Raw genomic sequence first — 27,860 nt, 5'->3', positions numbered from 1 at the left:
ATATCTTTTCTTTTTAAGGCCCTATTACACACACACACACACACACACACACACACACCATACTTTGTTTATCCATTCATCTGTCAATGGATACTTGAGTTGCTTCAACTTTTTGGCTATGAATATGAGTGAATAAATCTCTTCAAGTGCCTGCTTTCAATTCTTTTGGGTATATAACCAGAAGCAGAACTGCTGGTAACTCTATGTTTACTTTTTAAAGGGAGTACATACCATTTTCGAGTGTGTCTGAACCATTTTACATTCTTAACAACGATATACAAAGGGTTCTAATTTCTCAACATCCTCATCGACATTTGTTATTTTTTATTGTTTTGATAATAGCCATCCTAATGAATAACTACTCATTCTTGCAACAAAATTTCTTGAGCACTTAGAGTGTGTGCCAGGCATTGTATTACATACCAGAGAGATGACTGTGAAATGAATAGAACTAAAATTGAAGTGACATAACACTCCAGTACTCTTGCCTGGAAAACCCCATAGACGGCGGGGCCTGGTAGGCTACAGTCCATGGGGTCGCTAGGAGTCAGACACGACTGAGCGACTTCACTTTCACTTTTCACTTTCACACATTGGAGAAGGAAATGGCAACCCACTCCAGTATTCTTGCCTGGAGAATCCCAGGGACGGGGGAGCCTGGTGGGCTGCCGTCTATGGGGTCGCACAGTCGGACACGACTGAAGCAACTTAGCAGCAGCAGCAGCAGCATAGTATATCTAGAACCTGGAAGTGCATATTAAAAATGATTCAAAAACATAATACAACTAAGTGTTTAGTATTAACAAACTCAAACTTTGGTAAATGTAAAAAGCATAAACTATTATCTAAATCCTTATTAAAAAGAAAAGATCCTATTGAAGCACAATAGCAATAACATTACTGTTCAGCATATGTGGTTAAAATGTATGAAGCAGAAACACTGATACAAAGCGTCCAGGTCAAAGTATAGCATCTACCTGCCATGTTATAGCCACCAGAATCAGACTTCACTAATGACCAATGGATGATGTATTATCCATCTAGGCGGCTCTAACTGCTGTTAGTTTATACACATTTAAATTAACTCTAGGAACAAATTTAATTAAACAACTTACCTCTTCTCCAAGTACTTTTTTTTCTGAGTCAAGTGATCGAACCCGATTTCTTAGAGCCAGAATTTCCTCATCCAGTCTCTGATTATGTTCTTTTGCTTTCCGTAGGTCAACTGAGTCTAAAACAAAGAAAATGCAATTGATTCAATTGGACTGAAGTTTTTTCCAATTAATTTATTTATTTTCTGCTGCACTAGTCTTCGATGCTGTGCGTGGTATTTCTCTAGCTGCTGAGAGCGGGTGCTACTCTTCGCTGAGGTGTGCAGGCTTCTCAGTGCAGTGGCTTCTCTTGTGAAGCAGAGCCTCAGTAGTTGTGGCACACGGGCTTAGATGCCCCATGGCATGTGCGATCCTCCTGGACAGGGATCCAGCCTGTGTCCCCTATATGGGCAGGTAGATTCTTAATTACTGGACAACCAAAGAAGTCCATGGATTGAAGTTTTAATTTGGGGGCATTAAGTCTAAAAATGGAGGAAGTGCTATTTCCTGCTCTTCTTGTCAGTTCTACCATGTCTCTGCACATGTGATTCTCCGCAAAGAAGAGCTGCTAGACTCTCAAGTCCAGCCCTAGAATGTTGTACCAACTCACGAAACAGAACAGAATGTTTTGTCAATTCTCATGCCGGTCTAGTGAGTTGGACTTTTTCAGAGCAGTGTTTCCAGCAATAGAGGTTCTTCCAGGACCCGGAATTTTAAAACAATTGAACCGGCCTTCTAAAACCCAAATGACCAAGAAAATCATCTTCCTAGGCTCCTGTGGTCCCATCTCTCTTACATGCGTGTATGCTCAGTCGCTTCAGTCATGTCCAACTCTTTGTGACCCTATGGACTGTAGCCCACTAGGCTCCTCTGTTCATGGGATTCTCCAGACAAGAGTACTGAAGTGGGTTGCCATGCCCTCCTCCAGGGGATCTTCCCAGCCCAGGGATTGAACCTGCAGCTTTTACATCTCCTGCATCGGCAGGTGGGTTCTTTACCTCAAGCACCACCTGGGAAGTCTCTCTTACACACCTCTTGTGTTCCTTGGTACTTCTCCTGCACTTGTTAACGGTAGGACCCCACAGACAGCTGATGCACTGAGCTAGGAGCAGTGAACAGACTGGCCAAGTGAAATCAGATTAATTCACCCAAATCATCTTTCTCCTCTGCCTGTAGGCCACTCTCACCTCAGCACCTCATGTTGAGATCTGCTCTTTGTAGCACTCATCAAAGTTTCAATAGTATAAACTTGTTGCTAGTAATTTTCTTGGATCAGCAGCTGTTTCTTTTTTTCACTTATGTTTCTCCTATTTTTCTTTTTCTGCTATAAAGTTTCCTTTGTCTTCCTTCTTCCTTGCCTGTTTGGTTTTTAACTTGTATTGATTTTTTCTTTCTTAATTTTTTTGTTTCCCTTGCTATCCCCCTTTTCTCCTTAGCATGTGAATTTTTAACTTGAAAAATGCTGAAAACATGCCAAAAAGAAAAAAAAAGTAATTCACAATCCATATACATATATGGAAGGCAAGATTTGTTCTAACCTTTGCATATGCAGTTTAAAAAAATTCGAACAGTGCTCCACAACACCGTCTGCAAATTTACTGCCTGTGAATACATCACGGACATCTTTACAGGATAGTATACCTAGTGTCATCTTATGTGGAACTATTTTTTAATTGAGGTATAATTTATACACCATATAGCAAACATATCCTAAGTGCTCAGTTTAATGAATTTTGAAAATTTTATATACTTGTGAATTTGCCTTCCAAAAGATACAGAACATTTTCATCAAACCATAATATATCCTCAAATCCTTTTCAGTCGGTTCTCCACTCCCACCCAACCCTACAGCCACTTTCTATCACAGAGACTATTAATAGTTTTGCTCATTCTTGGTTTTCATATAAATTAAATCTTACAATACACATGTTTGTTTCAGGCTACTTTCACTCAATATATACAGTACTGGGGGGATTCACCTGTATTTTGTTGATAATTTGTTCCTTTTGAGTCCATCTTATTAACATACCATGATTTGTTAATGCAGTACCTCATCTTGTTCTGCATAGTAAGCCACTGTCCAAATTGCCATTTCAATGTCACTTTCCCCCTACTGATGAAGATTTAGGTTTGCTGCCAATGCTTATTCTTGTAAACAATTATATAAGGATTTTCCTTGTTCATCAATCTCTAAGTCCTTATGACATTATTTCCCCAAAAATAAATCCCTAGAAAGAAATGACATAGCTGGATCAGAAGACATGCGCATTTAAAAAATTTGACAGAGCCTGCCAAATTATTCTTCAGAAAGATTGTACAAAGCTATACTTTCACAATGGCATTGTCTATTTCTCTATAGTATATATTACCAGTATTTTTAATTTTCACAAATCTTCAAAATACAGTTTTACATAGGTCACTAAAATTAGTACTGTTCTGCTTATCACAAATGGAATATAGGCTTTTTGTTTTTTAAAACATCAAGCTAGGGCTTCCCTGGTGGCTCACCGGTAAAGAATACGCCTGCCAATGCAACAGACATGAATTCTATCCGTGATCCAGGAAAATCCCACATGCCACAGAGCAACTAGGCCCGAGCACCATGACTATTGAGCCTGTGCGCTAGTGCCTGGGAGCTGCAACTACTGAACCTCAGGTACTCTAAAGCCCATGCTCTACAAGGAGAAGCTACTACAAACAGAAGCCCACGCACTGCAAATAGAGAGGAGCCCCTGCTCTCCATAACTAGAGAAAAGCTCGTGAGGTAACACAGACCCAGCACAGTCAATAATAAATAAATAAATAAAATTACATTTTAAAAATCAACCTATACAGTTAGGTTCAGAGCAGATATTCTCATCCAACCCTTAACTACCCTGACCTGAAATAATGTTGTTAACGTGTGTGTGTGTGTGTGTGTGGGTGTGTGTGTTCAGTCACTCAGTTGTGTCCGACTCTTTGTGACCACATGGACTGTAGCTCACGAGGCTCCTCTGTCTGTGGGATTTCCCAGGCAAGAATACTGGAGTGGGTTGCCATTTCCTCCTCCAAGGGATCTTCCCGACCTAGGGACTGAACCCACATCTCCTGCAGGTGGATTCTTTACCACTGAGCCACCAGGGAAGCCTATCCTTTGGTTACCTAGGGACTTTCCAAAAGTCTTCATGTCATGACAAAAGACACCTTTATTAGGGTGAAGACCAAATACATGTTACTTACTATAGATTATAACATCACAGGGTAAATAAACCTAGTTTTATAATTATTTAAAACCAGTAGACGTATTTTAAATTATTTTTGTAGCTACTATCATTATAATACTCAAATTTCATTCTATTTCACTATAGCTAGTGTCATTTATACATAGCCAAGTGAGGGTGCTGCTGCTGCTGCTGCTAAGTCGCTTCAGTCGTGTCCGACTCTGTGCGACCCCATAGAGGTGTTGTTAAATGCATTATACAGTGTCTTAACCTCAGTGGTCAGAGAAGGCAATGGCACCCTACTCCAGTACTCTTGCCTGGAAAATCCCATGGATGGAGGGGCCTGGTAGGCTGTATACAGTCCATGGGGTTGCTAAGAGTCAGACACGACTGAGCGACTTCACTTTCACTTTTCACTTTCATGCATTGGAGAAGGAAATGGCAACCCACTCCAGTGTTCTTGCCTGGAGAATCCCAGGGACGGGGGAGCCTGGTGGGCTGCTGTCTGTGGGGTCGCACAGAGTCGGACACAACTGAAGTGACTTAGTAGCAGCAACCTCAGTGGTCCCAGTAAAACACGTATTGTTTGTGTTAACCAAAGGTTTTGTAGTCAGACATTTAGCTCTAATACTTAATGTAGCTTACTGGATAATTCATTTAACCTTGCCACAACTCAGTTATTTTATCTATGAAATGGTTAGAATAATACTACAACTTGGCATTGATATTAGGATTAGAGATAATGCATGCAAAATGCCCGATAGAGTATATGTTAGTAAGCAACAAGTGATAGTAAGCATAATAGGACGGTAGAGATAGTAATAATAGAACTAGTAGTAATATCATTAATTATTAAATTTTGTTTAATACTATTACTTAACATAAATTATATTATTGTTTGTTTTATTATCAAATATTATAATATCTGTTAAAATTACTCACCATTTTCTTTCAGCTTTATCAAATTTTCTTTCAATTTCTCAATTTCTAGTTGAGCCTTCTCAAGTGCAGAAGCTAAAAGAAAAAAAGAGCAATCAGTCAGCAAAACAAGACCAGGAGCTGAATGTGGCTCAGACCATGAACTCCTTATTGCCAAATTCAGACTTAAATTGAAGAAAGTAGGGAAAACCACTAGATCATTCAGGTATGACCTAATCAAATCCCTTATGATTATACAGTGGAAGTGAGAAATAGATTTAACGGCCTAGATCTGATAGACAGAGTGCCTGATGAGCTATGGAATGAGGTTCGTGACATTGTACAGGAGACAGGGATCAAGACCATTCCCATGGAAAAGAAATGCAAAAAAGCAAAATGGCTGTCTGGGGAGGCCTTACAAATAGCTGTGAAAAGAAGAGAAGCAAAAAGAAAAGGAGAAAAGGGAAGATATAAACATCTGAATGCAGAGTTCCAAAGAATAGCAAGAAGAGATAAGAAAGCCTTCTTCAGCGATCAATGCAAAGAAATAGAGGAAAACAACAGAATGGGAAAGACTAGAGACCTCTTCAAGAAAATCAGAGATACCAAAGGAACATTTCATGCAAAGATGGGCTCGATAAAGGACAGAAATGGTATGGACATAACAGAAGCAGAAGATACTAAGAAGAGGTAGCAAGAATACACAGAAGAACTGTACAAAAAAGATCTTCATGACCCAGATAATCACGATGGTGTGATCACTCATCTAGAGCCAGACATCCTGGAATGTGAAGTCAAGTGGGCCTTAAAAGCATCACTACGAACAAAGCTAGTGGAGGTGATGGAATTCCAGTTGAGCTATTCCAAATCCTGAAAGATGATGCTGTGAAAGTGCTACACTCAATATGCCAGCAAATTTGGAAAACTCAGCAGTGGCCACAGGACTGGAAAAGGTCAGTTTTCATTAGAATTCCAAAGAAAGGTAATGCCAAAGAATGCTCAAACTACTGCACAATTGCACTCATCTCACACGCTAGTAAAGTAATGCTCAAAATTCTCCAAGCCAGGCTTCAGCAATATGTGAACTGTGAACTTCCTGATGTTCAAGCTGGTTTTAGAAAAGGCAGAGGAACCAGAGATCAAATTGCCAACATCCGCTGGATCATGGGAAAAGCAAGAGAGTTCCAGAAAAACATCTATTTCTGCTTTATTGACTATGCCAAAGCCTTTGACTGTGTGGATCACAAGAAACTGTGGAAAATTCTGAAAGAGATGGGACTACCAGACCACCTGACCTGCCTCTTGAGAAACCTGTATGCAGGTCAGGAAGCAACAGTTAGAACTGGACATGGAACAACAGACTGGTTCCAAATAGGAAAAGGAGTACGTCAAGGCTGTATATTGTCACCCTGTTTATTTAACTTATATGCAGAGTACATCATGAGAAATGCTGGACTGGAAGAAACACAAGCTGGAATCAAGATTGCCGGGAGAAATATCAATAACCTCAGATATGCAGATGACACCACCCTTATGGCAGAAAGTGAAGAGGAACTAAAAAGCCTCTTGATGAAGGTGAAAGTGGAGAGTGAAAAAGTGGGCTTAAAGCTCAACATTCAGAAAACGAAGATCATGGCATCTGGTTCCATCACTTCATGGGAAATAGATAGGGAAACAGTGGAAACAGTGTCAGACTTTATTTTTCTGGGCTCCAAAATCACTGCAGATGGTGATTTCAGCCATGAAATTAAAAGACGCTTACTGCTTGGAAGGAAAGTTATGACCAACCTAGATAGCATATTCAAAAGCAGAGACATGACTTTGCCAACAAAGGTTCATCTAGTCAAGGCTATGGTTTTTCCTGTGGTCATGTATGGATGTGAGAGTTGGACTGTGAAGAAGGCTGAGCGCCGAAGAATTGATGCTTTTGAACTGTGGTGTTGGAGAAGACTCTTGAGAATCCCTTGGACTGCAAGGAGATCCAACCAGTCCATTCTGAAGGAGATCAGCCCTGGGATTTCTCTGGAAGGACTGATGCTAAAGCTGAAACTCCAGTACTTTGGCCACCTCATGCGAAGAGTTGACTCATTGGAAAAGACTCTGATGCTGGGAGGGATTGGGTGCAAGAGGAGAAGGGGACGACAGAGGATGAGATGGCTGGATGGCATCACTGACTCGATGGACGTGAGTCTGAGTGAACTCCGGGAGTTGGTGATGGACAGAGAGGCCTGGCGTGCTGCGATTCATGGGGTCGCAAAGAGTCGGACACGACTGAGCGACTGATCTGATCTGATCTGATCTGATATTTGTGTAAGGAGCAAATGATTAGCAATCAAATTTCAAGTGACCCTCTGGAATACTTTCTGATGGCTGTCCTCTGAGTTTCTGCATAAATGTCACCTCCTCCAGGAAGCTTTCCCAAAGTCCCCTCTTACTATTCCTACTACATCTTAGGTTTCTTCCTATCCCTGATATTGTCTGATCATGTAATCTTTCCCTGTTTCCCTAACCAGATTCTATGCTAAAGAGTTTGGACCACTGTAAACAAAAGGAATAGCTAAAAGTTTTTAAGCATGGTATTACAAATTTAGTAAAAAGAAATTACATGCATAAATACTTAAAATTAATGTCTGAAATTAATAATACTTAGAATTTCACCAGTTGTTCCTAGAAATAGCAAAATAGAAAAATTTCAGAAATAACTTTTGGTACTATTCAAGAACTGTATGAGGACTGCAGAATGGCATACAGAAAGTGTATGGGGCACAGGAGTCTATTGAATTTGCGTTCTCTAACCCAGGTTTTATCACTTTGCCTCCTGTGGTCTACTCATCACCAATGCTACAGCTGATAGGCCTCCTATAATGGCAAGTTGAGGAATCTCCCAGAAGTAAGAGACCAACATGAATCTTACAAGAGATCATTCCCAATCACATAGAAAAGGTACATGAGGCAAAGTCCAGAGGAAACCAGGCACAAGTTTCCAAGAGTCATCTCTCAGCAGTCATACAGGATGGGCTTAATTTCTCCAGCAATGAATTTGACAATTCACATGAAAAGTCTGCCAAGAATATTCATTACAGACTCAGCAGCCAAAGTTTTTATTGGGTGCTACTTACATAGACACCACCTTCTGGTGGCTCAGACAGTAAAGCGTCTGCCTACAATGCGGGGGACCCGGGTTTGAGCCCTGGGTTGGGATGATTCCCTGGAGAAGGAAATGGCAACCCACTCCAGTACTATTGCCTGGAAAATCCCATGGACAGAGGAGCCTGGAAGGCTACAGTCTATGGGGTTGCAAAGAGTCAGACACGACTGAGCGATTTCACTTTTCTGCCCAGAACATACCAGAATTTCAGACTCTCAGAAGGAAAGCAGGTTTTTAGCATAAACCACATTGTACAAACAGGTCAGGCACAGTGAGCCACTGTTATAAATTGGGGGAGGGAGGGAACCTTCTCCAAATACAAGTTTTCAGATGCTGCTGCTAAGTCACTTCAGCTGTGTCCAACCCTGTGCAACCCCATAGATGGCAGCCCACCAGGCTCCCATCCCAGGGGTTCTCCAGGCAAGAATACTAGAGTGGGTTGCCATTTCCTTCTCCAATGCATGAAAGCGAAAAGTGAAAGTGAAGTCGCTCAGTCGTGTCTGACTCTTAGTGACCCCATGGACTGCAGCCTACCAGGCCCCTCCATCCATGGGATTTTCCAGGCAAGAGTCCTGGAGTGGGGTGCCATTGCCTTCTCCATCTCAGATGCTAGCCAAGGGCTAACCTGACAAACAGGAGTTTCTAAGGACAGCAGGGTCAAGTCTTCTATTTTAACTATTTTCTGTGCAGGATGGATATACATTTTGTTTATCCACTCACCAATGATAGATGTTTAAGTTGTTTCTATGTTTTGGCTAGTACTGTAGATAATAGTGCTTTGAACATTCACATACAACTTTTTTTTAAATGTATTTTATTGAAGTATAGTTGACTTATAATGTTGTGTTAATTTCTCATACAAGCTTTTTAGTGGACATATATCTTCATTTCTCCTGGGTAACATGATAATTTTACACTTAACACCTTGAGAAAATGCCAAATTGTTTTCCAAAGTGTCTGCACCATTTTATATTCCCATCAACAATGTTCCAATTTCTTCACATCCTTGCCAACACTTGACATTATCTTTTTTATTATAGCCATTCTAGTGGGTGTGGAATGGGATCTCATTGTAGATTTAATTTGCACTTCCCTAGTGATCAATGATTTTGAGCATCTCTTCATGTGCTTTTTGGCCATTCACATGCCTTCTCTAAAGAAATGTCTACTCAAGTTGTTCATTTTAAAGTTGGACTGTCTTTTTATAATAACATAAAAGAATGCTGCTGCTGCTGCTGCTGCTAAGTAGCTTCAATCATGTCCGACTCTGTGTGACCCCATAGACGGCAGCCCACCAGGCTTCCCACCAGGCTTCATTGTCCCTGGGATTCTCCAGGCAAGAACACTGGAGTGGGTTGCCATTGCCTTTTCCAACATAAAAGAATATATATAAGTAAGAATTCTTCATATAGTCTGGATATGAGTTCTGCATCAAACACATGATTTGCAAACATTTCTCTCAGTCCATGGTTTGTCTTTTTACTTTCCTATTGGTATCTTTTGAAGTACAGAAATTTTAATTTCAATTAAGTACAATTTATTAGGTTTTATTTTATCACTTTTGCTTTTGGTTATATCTAACATATAATTGCCTATGCCCAGATCATAAAAATTCACTCTATGTTTTCTTCTAAACATTTATAGTTTTAACTCTTGCATTTAGCTCTGTGGTCCATTTTGAGTTAATATTTGTGTAGGCAAAGCCCTGCCCATCAGAGCAAGACCCAGATTCCCCTCCAGCCAGTCACTCCATTCAGGAAGCTTCCACAAGCCTCTTATCCTTATCCATCAGAGGGCGGACAGAATGGAAGCCACAGTTACAGAAAACTAACCAAACTGATCACTTGGATCACAGCCTTGTCTAACTCAATGAAACTATGAGCCATGCTATATGTAGGGCCACCCAAGACGGACAGGTCATGGTGGAGACTTCTGACAAAATGTGGTCCACGGAGAAAGGAATGGCAAAACACTTCAGTATTCTCGCTTTGAGAACCCCGTGAACAGTATGAAAAGGCAAAATGATATGATACTGAAAGAGGAACTCCCCAGGTCAGTAGGTGACCAATATGCTACTGGAGAAGAATGGAGAAATAACTCCAGAAAGAATGAAGAGACAGAGCCAAAGCGAAAACACCACCCAGCTGTGGATGTGACTGGTGATGGAAGAAAAGTCTGATGCTGTAAAGAGCAATATTGCATAGGAACCTGGAATGTTAGGTCCATGAATCAAGGTAAATTGGAAGTGGTCAAACAGGAGATGGCAAGAGTGAACATCGACATTTTAGGAATCAGTGAACTAAAATGGACTGGAATGGGTGAATTTAATTCAGATGACCATTATATCTACTACTTTGGGCAAGAATCCCTTAGAAGAAATGGAGTAGCCCTCATAGTCAACCAAAGAGTCCGAAATGCAGTACTTGGGTGCAACCTCAAAAATGACAGAATAATCTCTGTTCATTTCCAAGGCAAACCATTCAGTATCACAGCAATCCAAGTCTATGTTCCAACCACAAATGCCAAAGAAGCTGAACGGTTCTATGAAGACGTTCTAAAATTAACACCAAAAAAGATGTCCTTTTCATCATAGGGGACTGGAATGCAAAAGTAGGAAGTCAAGAGATCAGATCAGATCAGATCAGTCGCTCAGTCGTGTCTGACTCTTTGCGACCCCAACACGCCAGGCCTCCCTGTCCCTCACCAACTCCCGGAGTTCACTCAGACTCACGTCCATCCAGTCAGTGATGCCATCCAGCCATCTCATCCTCTGTCGTCCCCTTCTCCTCTTGCACCCAATCCCTCCCAGCATCAGAGTCTTTTCCAATGAGTCAACTCTTTGCGTGAGGTGGCCAAAGTACTGGAGTTTCAGCTTTAGCATCATTCCTTCCAAAGAAATCCCAGGGCTGATCTCCTTCAGAATGGACTGGTTGGATCTCCTTGCAGTCCAAGGGATTCTCAAGAGTCTTCTCCAACACCACAGTTCAAAAGCATCAATTCTTTGGCGCTCAGCCTTCTTCACAGTCCAACTCTCACATCCATACATGACCACAGGAAAAACCACAGCCTTGACTAGATGAACCTTTGTTGGCAAAGTAATTCTCTGCTTTTGAATATGCTATCTAGGTTGGTCATAACTGTCCTTCCAAGCAGTAAGCGCCTTTTAATTTCATGGCTGAAATCACCATCTGCAGTGATTTTGGAGCCCAGAAAAATAAAGTCTGACACTGTTTCCACTGTTTACCCATCTATTTCCCATGAAGTGATGGAACCAGATGCCATGATCTTCGTTTTCTGAATGTTGAGCTTTAAGCCAACTTTTTCACTCTCCACTTTCACCTTCATCAAGAGGCTTTTTAGTTCCTCTTCACTTTCTGCCATAATGGTGGTGTCATCTGCATATCTGAGGGTATTGATATTTCTCCCGGCAATCTTGATTCCAGCTTGTGTTTCTTCCAGTCCAGCGTTTCTCATGATGTACTCTGCATATAAGTTAAATAAACAGGGTGACAATATACAGCCTTGACGTACTTCTTTTCCTATTTGAAACCAGTCTGTTGTTCCATGTCCAGTTCTAACTGTTGCTTCCTGACCTGCATACAGATTTCTCAAGAGGCAGATCAGGTGGTCTGGTATTCCCATCTCTTTCAGAATTTTCCACAGTTTATTGTGGAAAGTCAAGAGATACCTGGAGTAAAACAGGCAATTTTGGCCTTGGAGTACAGAATAAAGCAGGGCAAAGGCTAACAGTTTTGCCAAGAGAACGCAATGGTCATAGCAAACCAAACACCCTCTTCCAGCAACACAAGAGAGACTATACATGGACATCACCAGATGGTCAATACCGAAATCAGATTGATTCTATTCACTGCAGCCAAAGATGGAGAAAATCTATACAGTCAGCAAAAACAAGACCAGGGACTGTGGCTCAGATCATGAACTCCTTATTGTAAATTTCAGATTTAAATTGAAGAAAGCAGGGAAAACCACTAGACAATTCAGGTATGACCTAAATCAAATCCCTTATGATTAAACAGTGGAAGAGACAAATAGATTCAAGGGATTAGATCTGATAGATAGAGGGCCCGAAGAACTATGGACAGAGGTTTGTAACATTGTATAGGAGATGGTGATTAAAACCATCCCCAGGAAAAAGCAAAGCCAAAAGGCAAGATGGTTGTCTGAGGATGCCTTACAAATAGCTGAGAAAAGAGAAGTGAAAGGCAAAAGAGAAAAGGAAAGACATACCCATCTGAATGCAGAGTTCCAAACAATAGCAAGGAGAGATAAGAAAGCCTTCCTAAGTGATCAATGCAAAGATATACAGGAAAACAATAGAATGGGAAAGACTACAGACCTCTTCAAGGAAATTAGAGATACCAAGGGAACATTTCATGCAAAGATGGGCACGATGAATGACAAAATGCTATGGACCTAACAAGAGCAGAAGATATTAAAAAGAGGTGGCAAGAATACACAGAAGAACTATACAAAAAATATCTTCATGATCCAGATAACCACTATGGTGTGATCACTCACCTAGAGCCAGACATCCTGGAATGTGAAGTCAAGTGGGCCTTAGGAAGCATGACTATAAACAAAGCTAGTGGAGGTGATGGAATTCCAGCAGAGCTATTTCAAATCCTGAAAGATGATGCTGTGAAAGTGCAGCACTCAATATGCCAGCAAATTTGGAAAACTCAGCAGTGGCAATAGGACTGGAAAAGGTCAGTTTTCATTCCAATTCCAAAGAAAGGCAATGCCATAGAATGTTCAAACTACCACACAATTGCACTCATATCACATCCTAGCAAAGTAATGCTCAAAATTCTCCAAGCTAGGCTTCAATAGTACATGAACTGAGAACTTCCAGATGTTCAAGCTGGATTGAGGAAAGGCAGAGGAACCAGAGATCAAACTGCCAACATCTGCTGGATCACAGAAAAAGCAAGGTAATTTCTGAAAACATCTACTTCTGCTTCATTGACTATGCGAAAGCCTTTGACTATGTGGATCACATTAAAATGCAGAAAATTCTTAAATAGCTGGGAATACCAAACCACCTTACCTGCCTCTGAGAAACCTGTATGTAGGTCAAGAAGCAACAGTTAGAACTAAATATGGAACAATGGACTGGTTCCGAATTGGGAAAGGAGTATGTCAAAGACGTATATTGGCACTCTGCTTATTTAACTTATATGCAGAGGACATAATGTGAAATGCCTGGCTGGATGAAGCACAAGCTGGAATTAAGATTGCCGGGAGAAATATCAATAACCTCAGATATGCAGATAATACCACCCTCATGGAAGAAAGCGAAGAGGAACTAAAGAGCCTCTTGTTGGAGGTGAAAGAGGAGAGTGAAAAAGTTGGCTTAAAACTCAACATTCAAAAAACAAAGATCATGGTATGTGGCCCCATCACTTCATGGCAAGAAGTTGGGGCAACAATGGAAACAGTAACAAACATTATTTTCTTGGGCTCCAAAATCACTGCAGATGGTGACTGCAGCCATGAAATTAAAAGACGCTTGCTCCTTGGAAGAAAAACTATGACAAACCTAGACAGTGTGTATTAAAAAGCAGAGACACTACTTTGACGACAAAGGTCCATCTAGTCAAAGTATGGTTTTTCCAGTAGTCATGTATGGATGTGAGAGCTGGACTATAAAGAAAGCTGAGTGCCGAAGAATTGATGCTTTTGAACTGTGGTGTTGGAGAAGACTCTTGAGAGTCCCTTGGACTGCAAGGAGATCCAACTAGTCCATTCTAAATGAAATCAGTCCTGAATACTCATAGGAAGGACTGATGCTGAGGTTGAAACTCCAATACTCTGATGTAAAGAACTGACTCATTGGAAAAGACCCTAATGCTGGGAAAGATTGAAGGTGGGAGGAGAAGGGGATGACAGAGGATGAGACGGTTGGATGGCATCACCGACTCAATGAACATGAGTTTGAGTAGGCTCCGGGAGTTGGTGATGGACAGGGAGGCCTGGCATGCTGCAGTCCATGGGGTCACAAAGAATCGGACATGACTGAGCAATTGAACCAAACTGAATTGATACCTAAGTAAGCAACAACAACAATCATATGAAAGGATTTTCAACAATGTTAACTGTCAGGGAAATGTTAAGTAAAGCCACAGTTAAATACTACTACATAACTCACCAGAAAAGGTAAAATTAGTAAGACTGACAATACCAAGCACTGACAGAGAATGTGAAGTAACTAACAACTCATACACAACTGAGCAGAGCTTAAATTAGTACAACTATTTGGAAGACAACATGGCAGTAATTTACCAACACAGAACAAATCCTTAACCATCTGATCTAATAATTCTACTGAGGTATATCATGATCAGAAATATATAGATAAAGACAAGAATACTTAGAGCAGCACTGTTCATAAGAGACCAACTGGAGACAACATAAATGTCTATCAACAGTAGAAGGGATAAATAAAATAAGTGGAGTATGTTTATTCAATGAAACACTAGAGTACAAACAGCAAAAGTGAACAAAGTATTGTTACATGGAACAATACGGATGAATCTCACAAATATAATATTGAACAAAAGAAACAAGCTAAAGAATGTATACTCCCTGCAGTTAAAACGCAGAAATAGCCTTAAAAGTTAGGACTAGTCATGACTTCGCGGGAGGAGAGAGTAAGTAGACATAGGGAGAAGAGACAGGGCTTCTGGAGCACTGGAAATTTCTTGCACTGGGTGGTGTATTGGAGTTGTACACCTCTTGGTAGTTATGATATGCTTCGACAAAAACTTCTGGACACTGTAGAAAATGAGACTATATATCAGACTTTTATGTGTTTATCTTAGATTTTTTTCTCAGTGTACTTGTGTCTTACCCTTAGCAGGACCATTACATTTACCACATGGTCAGAGACGTTCACCGTCAGCACAGCTTACCGAGTTTGCGCTGTACCTTCTCCTTCCCTCGCAGTTCATCAGTGAGCCTTCGGATCTCTTCGTGGGCCACCTCTAACTGCCGTGCTACGTCCTCCAAATCTCTCTCTCTGCAGTTTTGTGGTGTTTTATCTTTTTCTGGATCTTCATTATGGGACTGAAATAAAACTGCTGTTAGTAGTACACCGAAAAGTAAATATACTCAGGATATTGCCCTATAAGTGTTTGAGAGCCAATAAAGAAGAGTAGATTATTTATATGCATTTCTTTTATTAGGTTGAACCATATAAAATTGGTGATATTTTATTGTTTTTATACAATTTCACCTTCGAACCCAAAATACTTAAGAGATTATGGTTATATAATTATTTCAAAAACTAGAAATTTAATCATAAAAATAATCTTTGGCAAAAAAGAGGGAAAATAGTCCTCATTTATATGGTAATTAAATACAGCTTGTAAAATGCCTTTACATTAAATTTTATTTCATTTCAAAGTTGGAACAATTAGGGCTCAATTCATGTTTAGAGCTCCTTTTCTACAACTCTTTTTAAAGCATTTTAAAAGCTAAGTAAGAAATTCAATCTTAATTATATTTTGCTTTTGATCCCCAAGATATGTATTTCATATAAGATTATAATTTCATTATACAAATTTTCCTAAAAAGTAAGAAAACAACCAAACATTAATACCATCCACATAACAAAACTACTTCAGCTTACTGGTGTAGTTCCTTGCAGGATTTTTCATTTACATACATTTTTAACATAGTCATAATCTCAATCTATGTACACATTTCTGTCTGACTTTTTCATTTAACATTATACGAGGAATATTTTTTTATATTGCTGTATAGATTTTGTAATGATAATTTTTAGAGGCTATATAATGTTCCAGTGAGTGCAACATAATTTATGTAATCATTTCAACACTTTGGTAGTTTTCCATTTTTGCTATTGAAAATAATACCATGGTTTCATCCACATATATTTATCTTGGGTTTTTCCCCATTGTTAAATTCTCTATATATACTTTATTCACTAGATTTAACTCTTAATAACATTTCCCTACATCAAAAATAATTTCCACAAAGAGAATTACTTATACTTAAAATAATGTGCAACACATTTTAAAGGACCTCCCCGCAAAAAGAAGCTTCAAATATATTTGGAAAGAAGTGTGTACTGTCCCAAGGTGATTTTTCAAAGGACATAACACATATTGATTGCTTACATTTTGATACATTCAATAAAAATCAGCTATTGTGTTAAATAATTTATTTTTTCTTCCCAAATTTCTATGATGTGTTCATAATACTCTTATGCACAACTGATATCTTTTACAGCATGGATTTATACATTTTAATGTATTCAAACAAAATACTTCCAAGGTAAAAGCTAACTTGTAATTACCTATTATTATTAAGCAAAAGATAGTAAATTTTTTCTTACCTCATTCAGACTTTTTTTAGACTGATGCACAGGTTCTTGATGTCTCTGATGTTCCTTTTGCAGAGGCTGGTGGGTTTGTTCAAGTTTCTCCTAAATGAGGTAAATGAATATTATATCAATTGGCTTCATGAACAAAAGGTGAGGTAAGGTGAAGTTGCTCAGTCATGTCCAGCTCTTTGCGACCCCATGGACTGTAGCCTACCAGGCTCTTCCATCCATGGGATTTTCCAGGCAAGAGTACTGGAGTGGGTTGCCATTTCCTTCTCCAGAGGATCTTCCTGACCCAGGGATCGAACCCAGGTCTCCCGCATTGTAGGCAGATGCTTTACCATCTGAACCACCAGGGAAGTTTAAAAATGTCATTTAAATTAAAAAAAATATAATCAAGTAGAGAAAGAGGGAGCACAATCCAGTCAATTTTATGAGGCTAGACCATGCATTCTCAGTGAGATAATACTGCCCCCACGGGAGTTCAGACTGATTCCTAAGCAGGGAAATCTTACCCTTTTAAGTACAAAGTACAGATGTCTATGGTACATATATAGAATTACTTTATATCAGTGCCATCAAGATTTCATGGGACAGTGATAGAAAAAATTATTTAAAAAGTCTCATTATAGAAGCAATAATGAAAAAATAGGCTGGCTAACACTGCCTAGATGGATCTTGATATTAAAACCTGACAAAGGTAACACAAAAAGAAAAATCACAGGGCCACCTCACTCATAAACATAGATGCAAAAATTTAAAGCAAAGTTTATCAAACTGAATCTATACCATTTAGAAAGGATAACATATCATGAAGGAGTTGGATTTATCCCAGGAATACAAGATAGGTTTAACATTATAAAATTTAATCAATGAAATTCTCACATTAACAGGTAAAAGTTCTAAATGACTTCATCATTTCAATAGCTATAGAAAAAACTCAACATTTTCTAAACTCAACATTAATTCCTAATAGAAGCTCTGAACAAATCAGGAATAAAAGAGAACTTTCTTAACTCAATAAAGTCTATCTTTAAAAAAAAGCAACTTTTTTTTTTTTTTACAGAATATAGGTTTATTTATAGAATCTTACAAATTTAAAACATTTACAGTCCACATAACTTATTTTCTTTTCTAATATACCTCAAACTCCTGACTTATTTCAAAAAAATACTGTGATGGAATTGTAGAACTGTAAAAGAAAATATGAATAATACAAATCTAACCTCTCTCTTTTGCAAAAATCAGACAACTTTTTGAAAAAACAGCAACTCTTAATCAAACATCATACTAGTGAATAGCTGAATACTTTCTCTCTGATATTATTAACAAGACAAGTATCTCTGCTACTCAAGATAATACTAAAGATCGAAGTCAGTATAGTAAGTAAAGAAATTTAAAGGAATAAAGATGGGAAAGGAAGAAACAAAAGTATCATTATTCTCAGATATGACTATAAGGGGGAAAAAGTACAAAATCTTCAAATAAATTATTAAAATGAATGGGAAATTTCAGCAATATTGCTAAATATAGTCAATATATAAAAATAATTATACTTTTAATACTAGCAATAGATAATCAGAAAATTAAATTCTCAAAAAACATACAGCATTCATTACTAACAGCATCCAAAAATATGAAGTAACTAGCAATAAATGTAACAAAAAATGTGCAAGATTTTGTGAAAAAAGTGATAAAACTTTACTTATATACATTAAAAAGCAAATGGAGAGATAGTCTATGATCACAGATAACATCAGTATTTTACGATAGCCAATTCCTCTCCAACAGACTTATAGAGTCAATGCAACCAAAAATCAAAACCCCAGAAGGAAAGAATTTCTTAAACAGGACAGAAAAACACTAACTATAAAACAGATGATTGATAAATTGAACAATCTTAAATTTAAGAACTTCTGTTCATTAAAAGACACTTTTAAGAATATTAAAAGGACAAGTCACAGAGTAGGGAAAAAGCATTTGTGACACACACAATCAATAAAAAGACTTGAAACCAGAACATAGACAATACATGTAAATAACAAGACAGACAACTCAATTTTTTAATGGACAAGAGACCTGAATAAACACTAACAAAATAGGAAATTCAAGTGACAAATAATTACACTAAATTCACTTGTAATCAGGGAAATGCTAATTAAAACCAATATGGGATATCATTATGCACCCAGTAGTTTAGCAAAAATTTAAAAGTCTGAAGACATCAGGGGTTGATGAGAAGCAAAGGCATTCTCATACAGTACTAGTGCCAGAATAAACTGGTACCACTACTTTAAGAAGAAAGTTTGACATTATCTAGTAAAGCTGAAGATCCACATACTCTATAATTTCCTAAATCTACTCTTAGCTGTATACCCTATATAAATGAATGCACACACAAAAGAATGTTCACAGCAGCATAACTGATAAAATTAAAATGTGTTCAAAATAGACAATAAATTGGAAATAACCCAAATTAGCATAGAGTGGATAGTCTCATGCTGTATATTCACATGATGGAATAATATATAGCAATGACAAGCTAACTAAAAATAAATAATATAAACATAATGTTTTCCCAAAAAGCACTTCCCAAAGTTGATTCCCTGTATATAATATTCAAAATAGACAAAAACTACTATAGACAAATAGTATTTTGACTATAAATAGACAAAACTACTATATATATTATTTAGGGATGCACATCTTTGTGGAGAGAAAGGGGTTGTGATCAGATAAGAAAGGTTCTAGGCAGTTGGCCAGCAATTCATGAACCGTGAACTTCCAGATATTCAGATATGCAGATGACACCACCCTTATGGCAGAAAGTGCTGCTGCTGCTAAGTCACATCAGCCGTGTCCGACTCTGTGTGACTCCATAGACAGCAGCCCACCAGGCTCCTGGGATTCTCTAGGCAAGAACACTGGAGTGGGTTGCCATTTCCTTCTCCAATGCATGAAAGTGAAAAGTGAAAGTGAAGTCACTCAGTCGTGTCCGACTCTTCGCGACCCCATGGACTACAGCCTACAAGGCTCCTCCGTCCATGGGATTTTCCAGGCAAGAGTACTGGAGTGGGGGTGCCATCACCTTCTCCAATGGCAGAAAGTGAAGAGGAACTAAAAAGCCTCTTGATGAAAGTGAAAGAGGAGAGTGAAAAAGTTGGCTTAAAGCTCAACATTCAGAAAACAAAGATCATGGCATCTGGTCCCATCACTTCATGGGAAATAGATGGGGAAACAGTGGAAACAGTGTCAGACTTTCTTTTTTTGGGCTCCAAGATCACTGCAGATGGTGATTGCAGCCATGAAATTAAAAGACACTTACTCCTTGGAAGGAAAGTTATGACCAACCTAGACAGCATATTCAAAAGCAGACATTACTTTGCTAACAAAGGTCCGTATAGCCAAGGCTATGGTTTTTCCAGTGGTCATGTATGGATGTGAGAGTTGGACTGTGAGGAAAGCTGAGTGCCGAAGAATTGATGCTTTTGAACTGTGGTGTTGGAGAAGACTCTTGAGAGTCCCTTGGACTGCAAGGAGATCCAACCAGTCCATCCTAAAGGAGATCAGTCCTGGGTGTTCTTTGGAAGGACTGATGCTAAAGATGAAACTCCAATACTTTGGCCACCTCATGAGAAGAGTTGACTCATTGGAAAAGACCCTGATGCTGGGAGGGATTGGGGGCAGGAGGAGAAGGGGACGATTGAGGATAAGGTGGTTGGATGGCATCACCGACTCAATGGACATGAGTTTGGGTGAACTGCGAGAGTTGGTAATGGGCAGGGAGGCCTGGCATGCTCCGATTCATGGGGTCGCAAAGAGTCGGACACGACTGAGCGACTAAACTGAACTGAACTGAGGCAGTTGGCAATGTTGTATTCCTAACAGGACCAGTGCTTACATAGGTGTTTATTCAGTAACTATTTGTCAAACTGTATTTTTACAGTGTTATCTTTTTTCTGCACATATTCTGTCATATTCCACAGTAAAATATTAAAAAAAAAAAAACTTTGATTATTCCTGGCATTAAAAGTCATCTCTTGGTCCTCTGCCCCATGCAACAATAAAGTGGTTAAACAAATTCTGATATATCCATTTAAAGGATCAGTTCAGTTCAGTTGAGTCGCTCATTCATGTCCGACTCTGCAACCCCATGAATTGCAGCACGCCAGGCCTCCCTATCCGTCACCAACTCACGGAGTTCACTCAAACTCATGTTCAGCAAGTCAGTGATCCCATACAGCCATCTCATCCTTTGTTGTCCCCTTCTCCTCCTGTCCCCAATCCCTCCCAGCATCAGAGTCTTTTCCAATGAGTCAACTCTTCGCATGAGGTGGCCAAAGTACTGGAGTTTCATCTTTAGCATCAGTCCTTCCAAAGAACACCCAGGACTGATCTCCTTTAGGATGGACTGGTTGGATCTACTTGCAGTCCAAGGGACTCTCAAGAGTCTTCTCCAACACCACAATTCAAAAGCATCAATTCTTCGGCGCTCAGCTTTGTTCACAGTCCAACTCTCACATCCATACATGACCACTGGAAAAACCATAGCCTTGATGAGACGGGCTTTTGTTGGCAAAGTAATGTCTCTGCTTTTGAATATGCCATCTAGGTTGGTCATAACTTTCCTTCCAAGGAGTAAGCAACTTTTAATTTCATGGCTGCAATCACCATCTGCAGTGATTTTGGAGCCCAAAAAAAGAAAGTCTGACACTGTTTCCACTGTTTCTCCATGTATTTCCCATGAAGTGATGGGACCAGATGCCATGATCTTAGTTTTCTGAATGTTGAGCTTTAAGCCATTTAAAGGATATATGTTATCAAAAAGACAAAGGAAAATCTCTACATGCTATTACAGAAACTGAAAACAATAGGCATAATGGAATATAATTTGAATTTTAAGAGAATGGAAATTTTTTTGGAAAGATAGATTAAAAAATTGTTGGCAGTGGTTGCTTAACAGTATGGAACTGAGGATTTGAGGTGAGAAGATAACTCATTTTTCATTCTATTTTATAGTGCTTGAATCCTTTTTTACTATGTGCCTATATTAAGTTAAAAAGCCAATAAAAAATAAAAACTAATGTTAAATAAAATGTAGTTCATATGTAGATCAGGCCTTGCAAAACTTCTTGGGGTTTCAAGTCATCATATGTGGTCCCATTTTGGTAGGTATGATTCTCTCATCTACTTTATGCACAGGTTAGTTCAACATTGAAAGTGAAGTCACTCAGTCGTGTCCAACTCTTTGTGATCCCATGAACTGTAGCCTACCAGGCTCCTCCATCCATGGGATTTTCCAGGCAAGAGTACTGGAGTGGGTTGCCATTTCCTTCTCCAACATTAGTGTATGTAAAATATAACTAGGGAGGCAATGAAATTTTTACAGGCTACAGTTCATAATAATAAGATCTTTGCAAAAAAATTTTTTTAAGTTTTTTAAAGGTATAATCAATATACAACAAACTGAACATATTTACAGTGTACAATTTTTTGTTACATGTATACATTCATGAAACCAACACCACAATCAAGATAATGAAAATATCCACCACAGGCAAAAGTTTCATATGCTTCCTTAAATTTATTCTTTCCCAACACTGTCCTCAGACAACCACTGATGTGTTTCTGTTACTATATACCAGTTTGCATTTCCTACTGCTTTAAACAAATGGAACCATAGACTATGTACTCTTTTTGGTCTGGCTTATTTCACTCAGATAATTGAGATATATCTGTTTTGTATTTTTTCTTTTTTATTATAAAGTAATATTTCATTCTATAGGTCTATACATTTACCTGCTGATGAACATTTGAGTTGATTATACAATGAAGGCTGCCGTGACATGTGTAAGTCTTTACACGGCCACATGCTTTCATTTCTCTTGGTATATTCCTAGAAGTGGAATGTAACAGTTGCATGTTTAATTTTTTAAGGCAATGTTAAGTAATTTTCAAAGTGGTAGTATCATTTTATATTCACATCAGTAGAATATGAGGATTATAGTTGCTTCACATTGTCAACAATACTTGATATGGTTAGTCTTTAATTCTGGGCATTCATTGATATTGATAAATTGATAGTGGTGACTCACTGTGATTTTTGTGTTTTCCTAATAGTAAATGAATTTAAGCATTATTTTATGTGCTTATTTACTATTTGTATATCTTCTCTGGTACAGTTGCTTTTAAATTTTTTGCCCATTTTTCAGTTGGGTTGTATGTGTTATTATTATTGAGTTATAAGAGTTATTTATATATTTAGATAGAAAGATTTTGTTGGACACATTTAAAAAAAAAAATTATCTCCCAGTCTGTGCCTTCCTCTTTTATTTCTGTCTTTTGAAGAGCGACATTCTGAATTTTGATAAAATCCAATTTCATACCCTGTGCTCTTCCTGTCTGATAAAAATCTTTCCAAACCCAAGGTCACTAAAATTTTCTTCTGTAGATTTTATCTCCTACATGATCTATGAACCGTCTTAATTCTTGTATATGGATAGGATAAAGGTATTATAAAGCCTTAAATTTCATGTGTTACCTTCACACCCTTGTACCTCACAGTGCACCAAAAGCCTATCCATGAATTCCCCTGCTTTTGCCAGACATACCCCCATCTGACAGGAAAGATTCCCTACCCAGCTAATTCCCCTATCAGCCAGAACAGCTATAGTCTACCTGGCCCTCAGCCATTTAACGACTGTCATTCCGCTGCCAACCCATGAAATTTTTTAAACAAGCCAGTCATATCCTCCCACAGGAACAAAGGGGCACCTCTCCTACTGTTACCACAAACTCTGTCTCCCACGGGTCCTGTGAGTTCACTCCGTTCCTGAATACAACCCCCTGTGGCCTTGCCTGACAGGCAGTGTCCTCCACTGGGCTGTAAGTCTTTGTGATTAACTATGAACCACATCTCTGTCCAAAGCTGGGTATCATGTGTTTGACTATCTCATAGTATTTAGGGTAGGGATTCCCTCCTTTACCAGTGGGGAAGGGGACTCAATGGAGTTGAGGGAGTTTTTTCTGTTTGTTTTTTGCATATGCCTATCCAATTGTTCCAGCACTGTTTGTGGAAAAGCACATCTTTTCCCCATTAAATTACCTTCCCATTTGTTTTGAAAATCAATTTACCCTACAGGTGTGGGTCTTTATTTTGTTCCATTGATCTATATATCTACCTTTACACCAATACCACACATTCTTGATTACTACAGCTTTATGGTAAGTCTTGAAAGTGGGAAGAGTGTATCTTCCAACTTGTTCTTCTTTTTCAAAGTTGTTTGGGCTATTCTAGTTCCTTTGCCTTCCTTATCCATTTTAGAATCAGCTTGTCAATTTCTACAAAAAAGTGACTCTACTGATTACTTTATGCTCAGGCAAATGACAACATTAGCTTAAACAAAATATAAATCAGAATGTGACAGAAATGTTATGAATTACATTTTATAATAACAAAATCCTTCATAGTATCTGTTTTAATTCTTTCTGTCCATGAGTTGTAAAACTATGACTTAGTAGTGATCTAAGTAAACTATGATCTTAGCTTTAAAATCATCTAAGACTTCACCTTCAATTTGTTTTATAGATTCCATCTCCTTCATAACTCCTTAGTTCATCTTCCCTTCTTCATTTACACTTTGAGTCTTGTTTTTGGTTCTCATTCTTTAATTAATTATTATTTAACATCTCCTGAAACCCCAGCTTCCAATCTGGCCCCTTTCCAATCCATCTCTCCACGATGGCCACAGTGATTTTTCTAAAACACGAATCAGATCATGCTGTGCATGTGTGCATGTCACTCTTCTCTTAAAATCATTTAGTGACTCGCCAGACCATTTACAGCAGTCAGTTATTAATCAATTTGAAATATTTTTATGCCTCTAGTATGCTCCAGGAACACTGCTGGGTGCTGAGTCCAAACTCTCTAGCTTAGCATATGAGTCTCACCATGAAGTGGTTTCTGAAAATATCTCCGGGTGCGTTTCTCAGCATTGCCTCACATGAACCAGTATGTGTTATACACTGTCTCCTCTGCCAGAAATGCCTTTCCCTTCTTCTTCATCCAGCTCACACCTACTCAGCTTTCAAAATGCTACTCAATACCACCTCTTCTGGAAGCCTTTTCTATCCATCCTGACTGAGCCTCTCCCCCAGGTTCTCCTAGCCTTCTGTGCCTCAGTTTACTAAAGAACGTTCCACACTGAATTATAACTACTAGTTTATTTCTTTCCTTCATTAGCTTCATTTATTTCTTTCATTTTTCTTTCCTTTCAAGTCCAAGATCATGTTTAATTTGACCTTGTTCCTACATCTACTAGCACAAAGCCTGGCACACAGGAGGTTCTCAATAACAATAATTCTAATTAACATGTGGGGTTTCATTCTAGAGCTATACATATATTAAGCAATTTCATTTCGTTTTCATGATCATCTTGTGGAGTAGGTGAGTTGCTTCCAGATTTTACAGACTATGACACTGAGGCTCACAAAAATTAAGTAAGTTATTCAAGGACATACTGCTCAGAAGGGGCAGAGCAGGTCCATTCAAACCTAAAGTCTATATTCTTAAGCACTATCAAAATTGGCTTCCTGATATTTTAATGTATGAAAGGTTAAATAAACACACGCATTTTTCAACTAGCCTGCTTCTTATTCAATTCTGTAGTCAATTTTGGAATACCTGGGGAAAGTCTTTCTTCAGGTTATGGCTCAGACATCTTTGTGGTTCTGGCTTGGGGTTCCCAAGTTCCAGTTTCCTCAAGAGTATACTTCTTTCCATGATTAAGTGTGTAGTCTGTTCACATGGGCTGCTCAGAGCCACTGTAGACAAGCCTTCTTGATACATTTCAACCTCCTTTGTTTGCATTTCTGTTAGAAACAAATAACAGAAACAATACTGTTACAAGAAATGCAGGCAAATAACTAAAAAGTAGTGGGAAAAGGTTCTCAAAAGCAGTAGATATTCTTCAATTCAGTTCAGTCGCTCAGTTGTTTCAGACTCTTTGCGACCCCATGGACTGCAGCAGGCCAGGCTTCCCTGTCCATCACCCGGAGCTTGCTCAAACTCATGTCCATTGAGTCGGTGATACCATCCAACCATCTCATCCTCTGTTGTCCCCTTCTCCTCCTACCTTCAATCTTTCCCAGCATCAGGGTCTTCTTCATGAATCAGTTCTTTGTATCGGGTGGCCAAAGTATTGGAGTTTCAGCTTCAGCATCAGTCCTTCCAAAGAATATTCAGGACTGATTTCCTTTAGGATTGACTGGTTGGATCTTCTTGCAGTACAAGGGACTCTCAAGAGTCTTCTCCAACACCATAATTCAAAAGCATCAATTCTTTGGCACTCAGCTTTCTTTATAGTCCAACTCTCGTATCCATAAGTGACTACTAATATCTCTGCCTTTTAATATGCTGTCTAGGTTGGTATTCTAGATATTCTTACTACCTGTGTAAGTTTAAAATTGTCCTTACATCATCCTAAAGGAGATAAGTCCTGGGTGTTCATTGGAAGGACTGATGTTGAAGCTCAAACTCCAATACTTTGGCCACCTGATGCCAAGAGCTAACTCACTGGAAAAGACCCTGATGCTGGCAAAGATTGAGGGCAGGAGGAGAAGGGGACAACAGAGGATGAGATGGTTGGATGGCATCACTGACTCAATGGACATGGGTTTTGGTGAACTGTGGGAGTTGGTGATGGACAGGGAGGCCTGGTGTGCTGTGGTTCATGGGTCGCAAAGAGTTGGACACGACTGAGCGACTGAACTGAACTGAACTGAACTTTTAAAGTGTACTGTTGTTTCAGCTAGTGTTTGCTAATGTGGCTGGTATTATACTAAGTATTTGAGATAAATTTATCTTATTTAATCCAGTGAGGTAGGAGTCATATTATCACTTTTAAGAGATGAGGGCTCAGGCACTAAGAAACTTGTCCACAGTCACTCAGCTAATCCTGCCAAAATTTTTGATGATTTCAATTTTCAGGTAAATGATTATATTCCAGGAGCCTGTCCTTTCAGTTCCTTTACCAGCTAACTTCCAGAAATCTAGTCCTCTATCCCATCTCAGTCACCTACTCCGTAGTAATATCCTAGACCCTGACATTAGCCTGTATAGTTTCTATAGCCTCTCCTTAGCCTCAGTTTCAAACATTCTATTCTCCAATCATCCCTCCCAACCCTTTGTACTAGGAGCTCAATTTCAACAATTTTTGACCATACTGGAAACTAGCATCCATTGACTATGAAGACTTTTCAGCATTCCTTATTCCATCCCTATTCTCATTTCTTCTCTTACCCAGCTTAGATTCTACAGCCCATCATTACAATCACTCCCCTGAAAATATTCACAATTCTCTTGCCTCCTTTCCTTCCATTATACTTGGTGACAAAACTTCAACTTGTTTAAGGCCAACACTTCACCAGTGCACTCCAGAAGCTGAATGTAGGTAAAGAAAACTACACAGTGCTGATTGGTTTCATTTCAGACTCACGACTATTAACCAACCTCAAGTGGGCCCCTACTGCTGCTCAGCAATCCTCCTGCATTCCCCTGCTTGTCTTTCTCTCTCATTTTTTAGAGACCTAGACAATTATTTCATCTTTCTCTCTCATCAAATCTCTAATACCTCCTTACCATCCTCACTCTCAGCTGAATAACTGACTTCTTATTTCACTGAGAAAAGAAAAGTACTCTGAAAAGAACTTCCACGAGCTCCCCTTACCAAATCTGCCAGCTCTCTGGTACTCTTCCTTCTTGCGAGATTAAACAAGCCACCCTTGTTCCTAAGGCCAGCCCCTCCCCTTATGCACTGGATCTCATTCCTTCTCCTCTCAAAAACACAAGCTCCTGAGGTTGACTCTTATCTCTGCTGTCTCATGGAGCTTTCATCTTAGAAACATGGTATAATATCTCCCATTAAAAACAGCAGTGATAGGGACGTCCCTAATGGTCCAGTGGTTAGGACTCCATGCTTCCATGCAGGGGGCGTGGGTTCGATCCCTGGGTGGGAAACGGAGATCCTGCATGCTGCACACAGCATGGCTGAAAAATTAAAAAACAGAAAGTTAAAAAAAAAAAAGTGATGAAAACCACAAAAACTTTGCTTCACACTCATGTCGCCCTCCAGCTC

The 27,860-nt window shown here is 39.0% G+C and overlaps 1 protein-coding gene across 13 annotated transcripts in view; it reads right to left on the bottom strand.

The window, feature by feature from the left end:
* CCDC30 (coiled-coil domain containing 30) overlaps nt 1-27,860 on the bottom strand; it is a 146,084-nt gene that overhangs the window by 99,717 nt on the left and 18,507 nt on the right. For all 13 annotated transcript variants that reach the window (XR_015157059.1, XR_015157058.1, XR_015157054.1 and 10 more), the window contains exons 4-8: nt 25,409-25,596; nt 16,738-16,827; nt 15,290-15,443; nt 5,234-5,305; nt 1,116-1,231 (exon numbers count right to left, since the gene is read on the bottom strand). Coding sequence is in view for 8 of the 13 variants with exons in the window: in XM_086382562.1 (XP_086238688.1) it covers nt 1,116-1,231; nt 5,234-5,305; nt 15,290-15,443; nt 16,738-16,827; nt 25,409-25,596 (620 nt within the window). In the remaining 5 variants the exon portion in view is untranslated. The remainder of the gene's footprint in view (nt 1-1,115; nt 1,232-5,233; nt 5,306-15,289; nt 15,444-16,737; nt 16,828-25,408; nt 25,597-27,860) is intronic.

The sequence above is a fragment of the Bos grunniens genome, chromosome 3, assembly GCF_055505025.1.
Source record: "Bos grunniens cultivar Pamir isolate PY7600 chromosome 3, Bosgru_T2T1.0, whole genome shotgun sequence".
Taxonomy (NCBI): Eukaryota; Metazoa; Chordata; class Mammalia; order Artiodactyla; family Bovidae; genus Bos; species Bos grunniens.
This window is presented reverse-complemented; position numbering and strand designations above follow the sequence as displayed.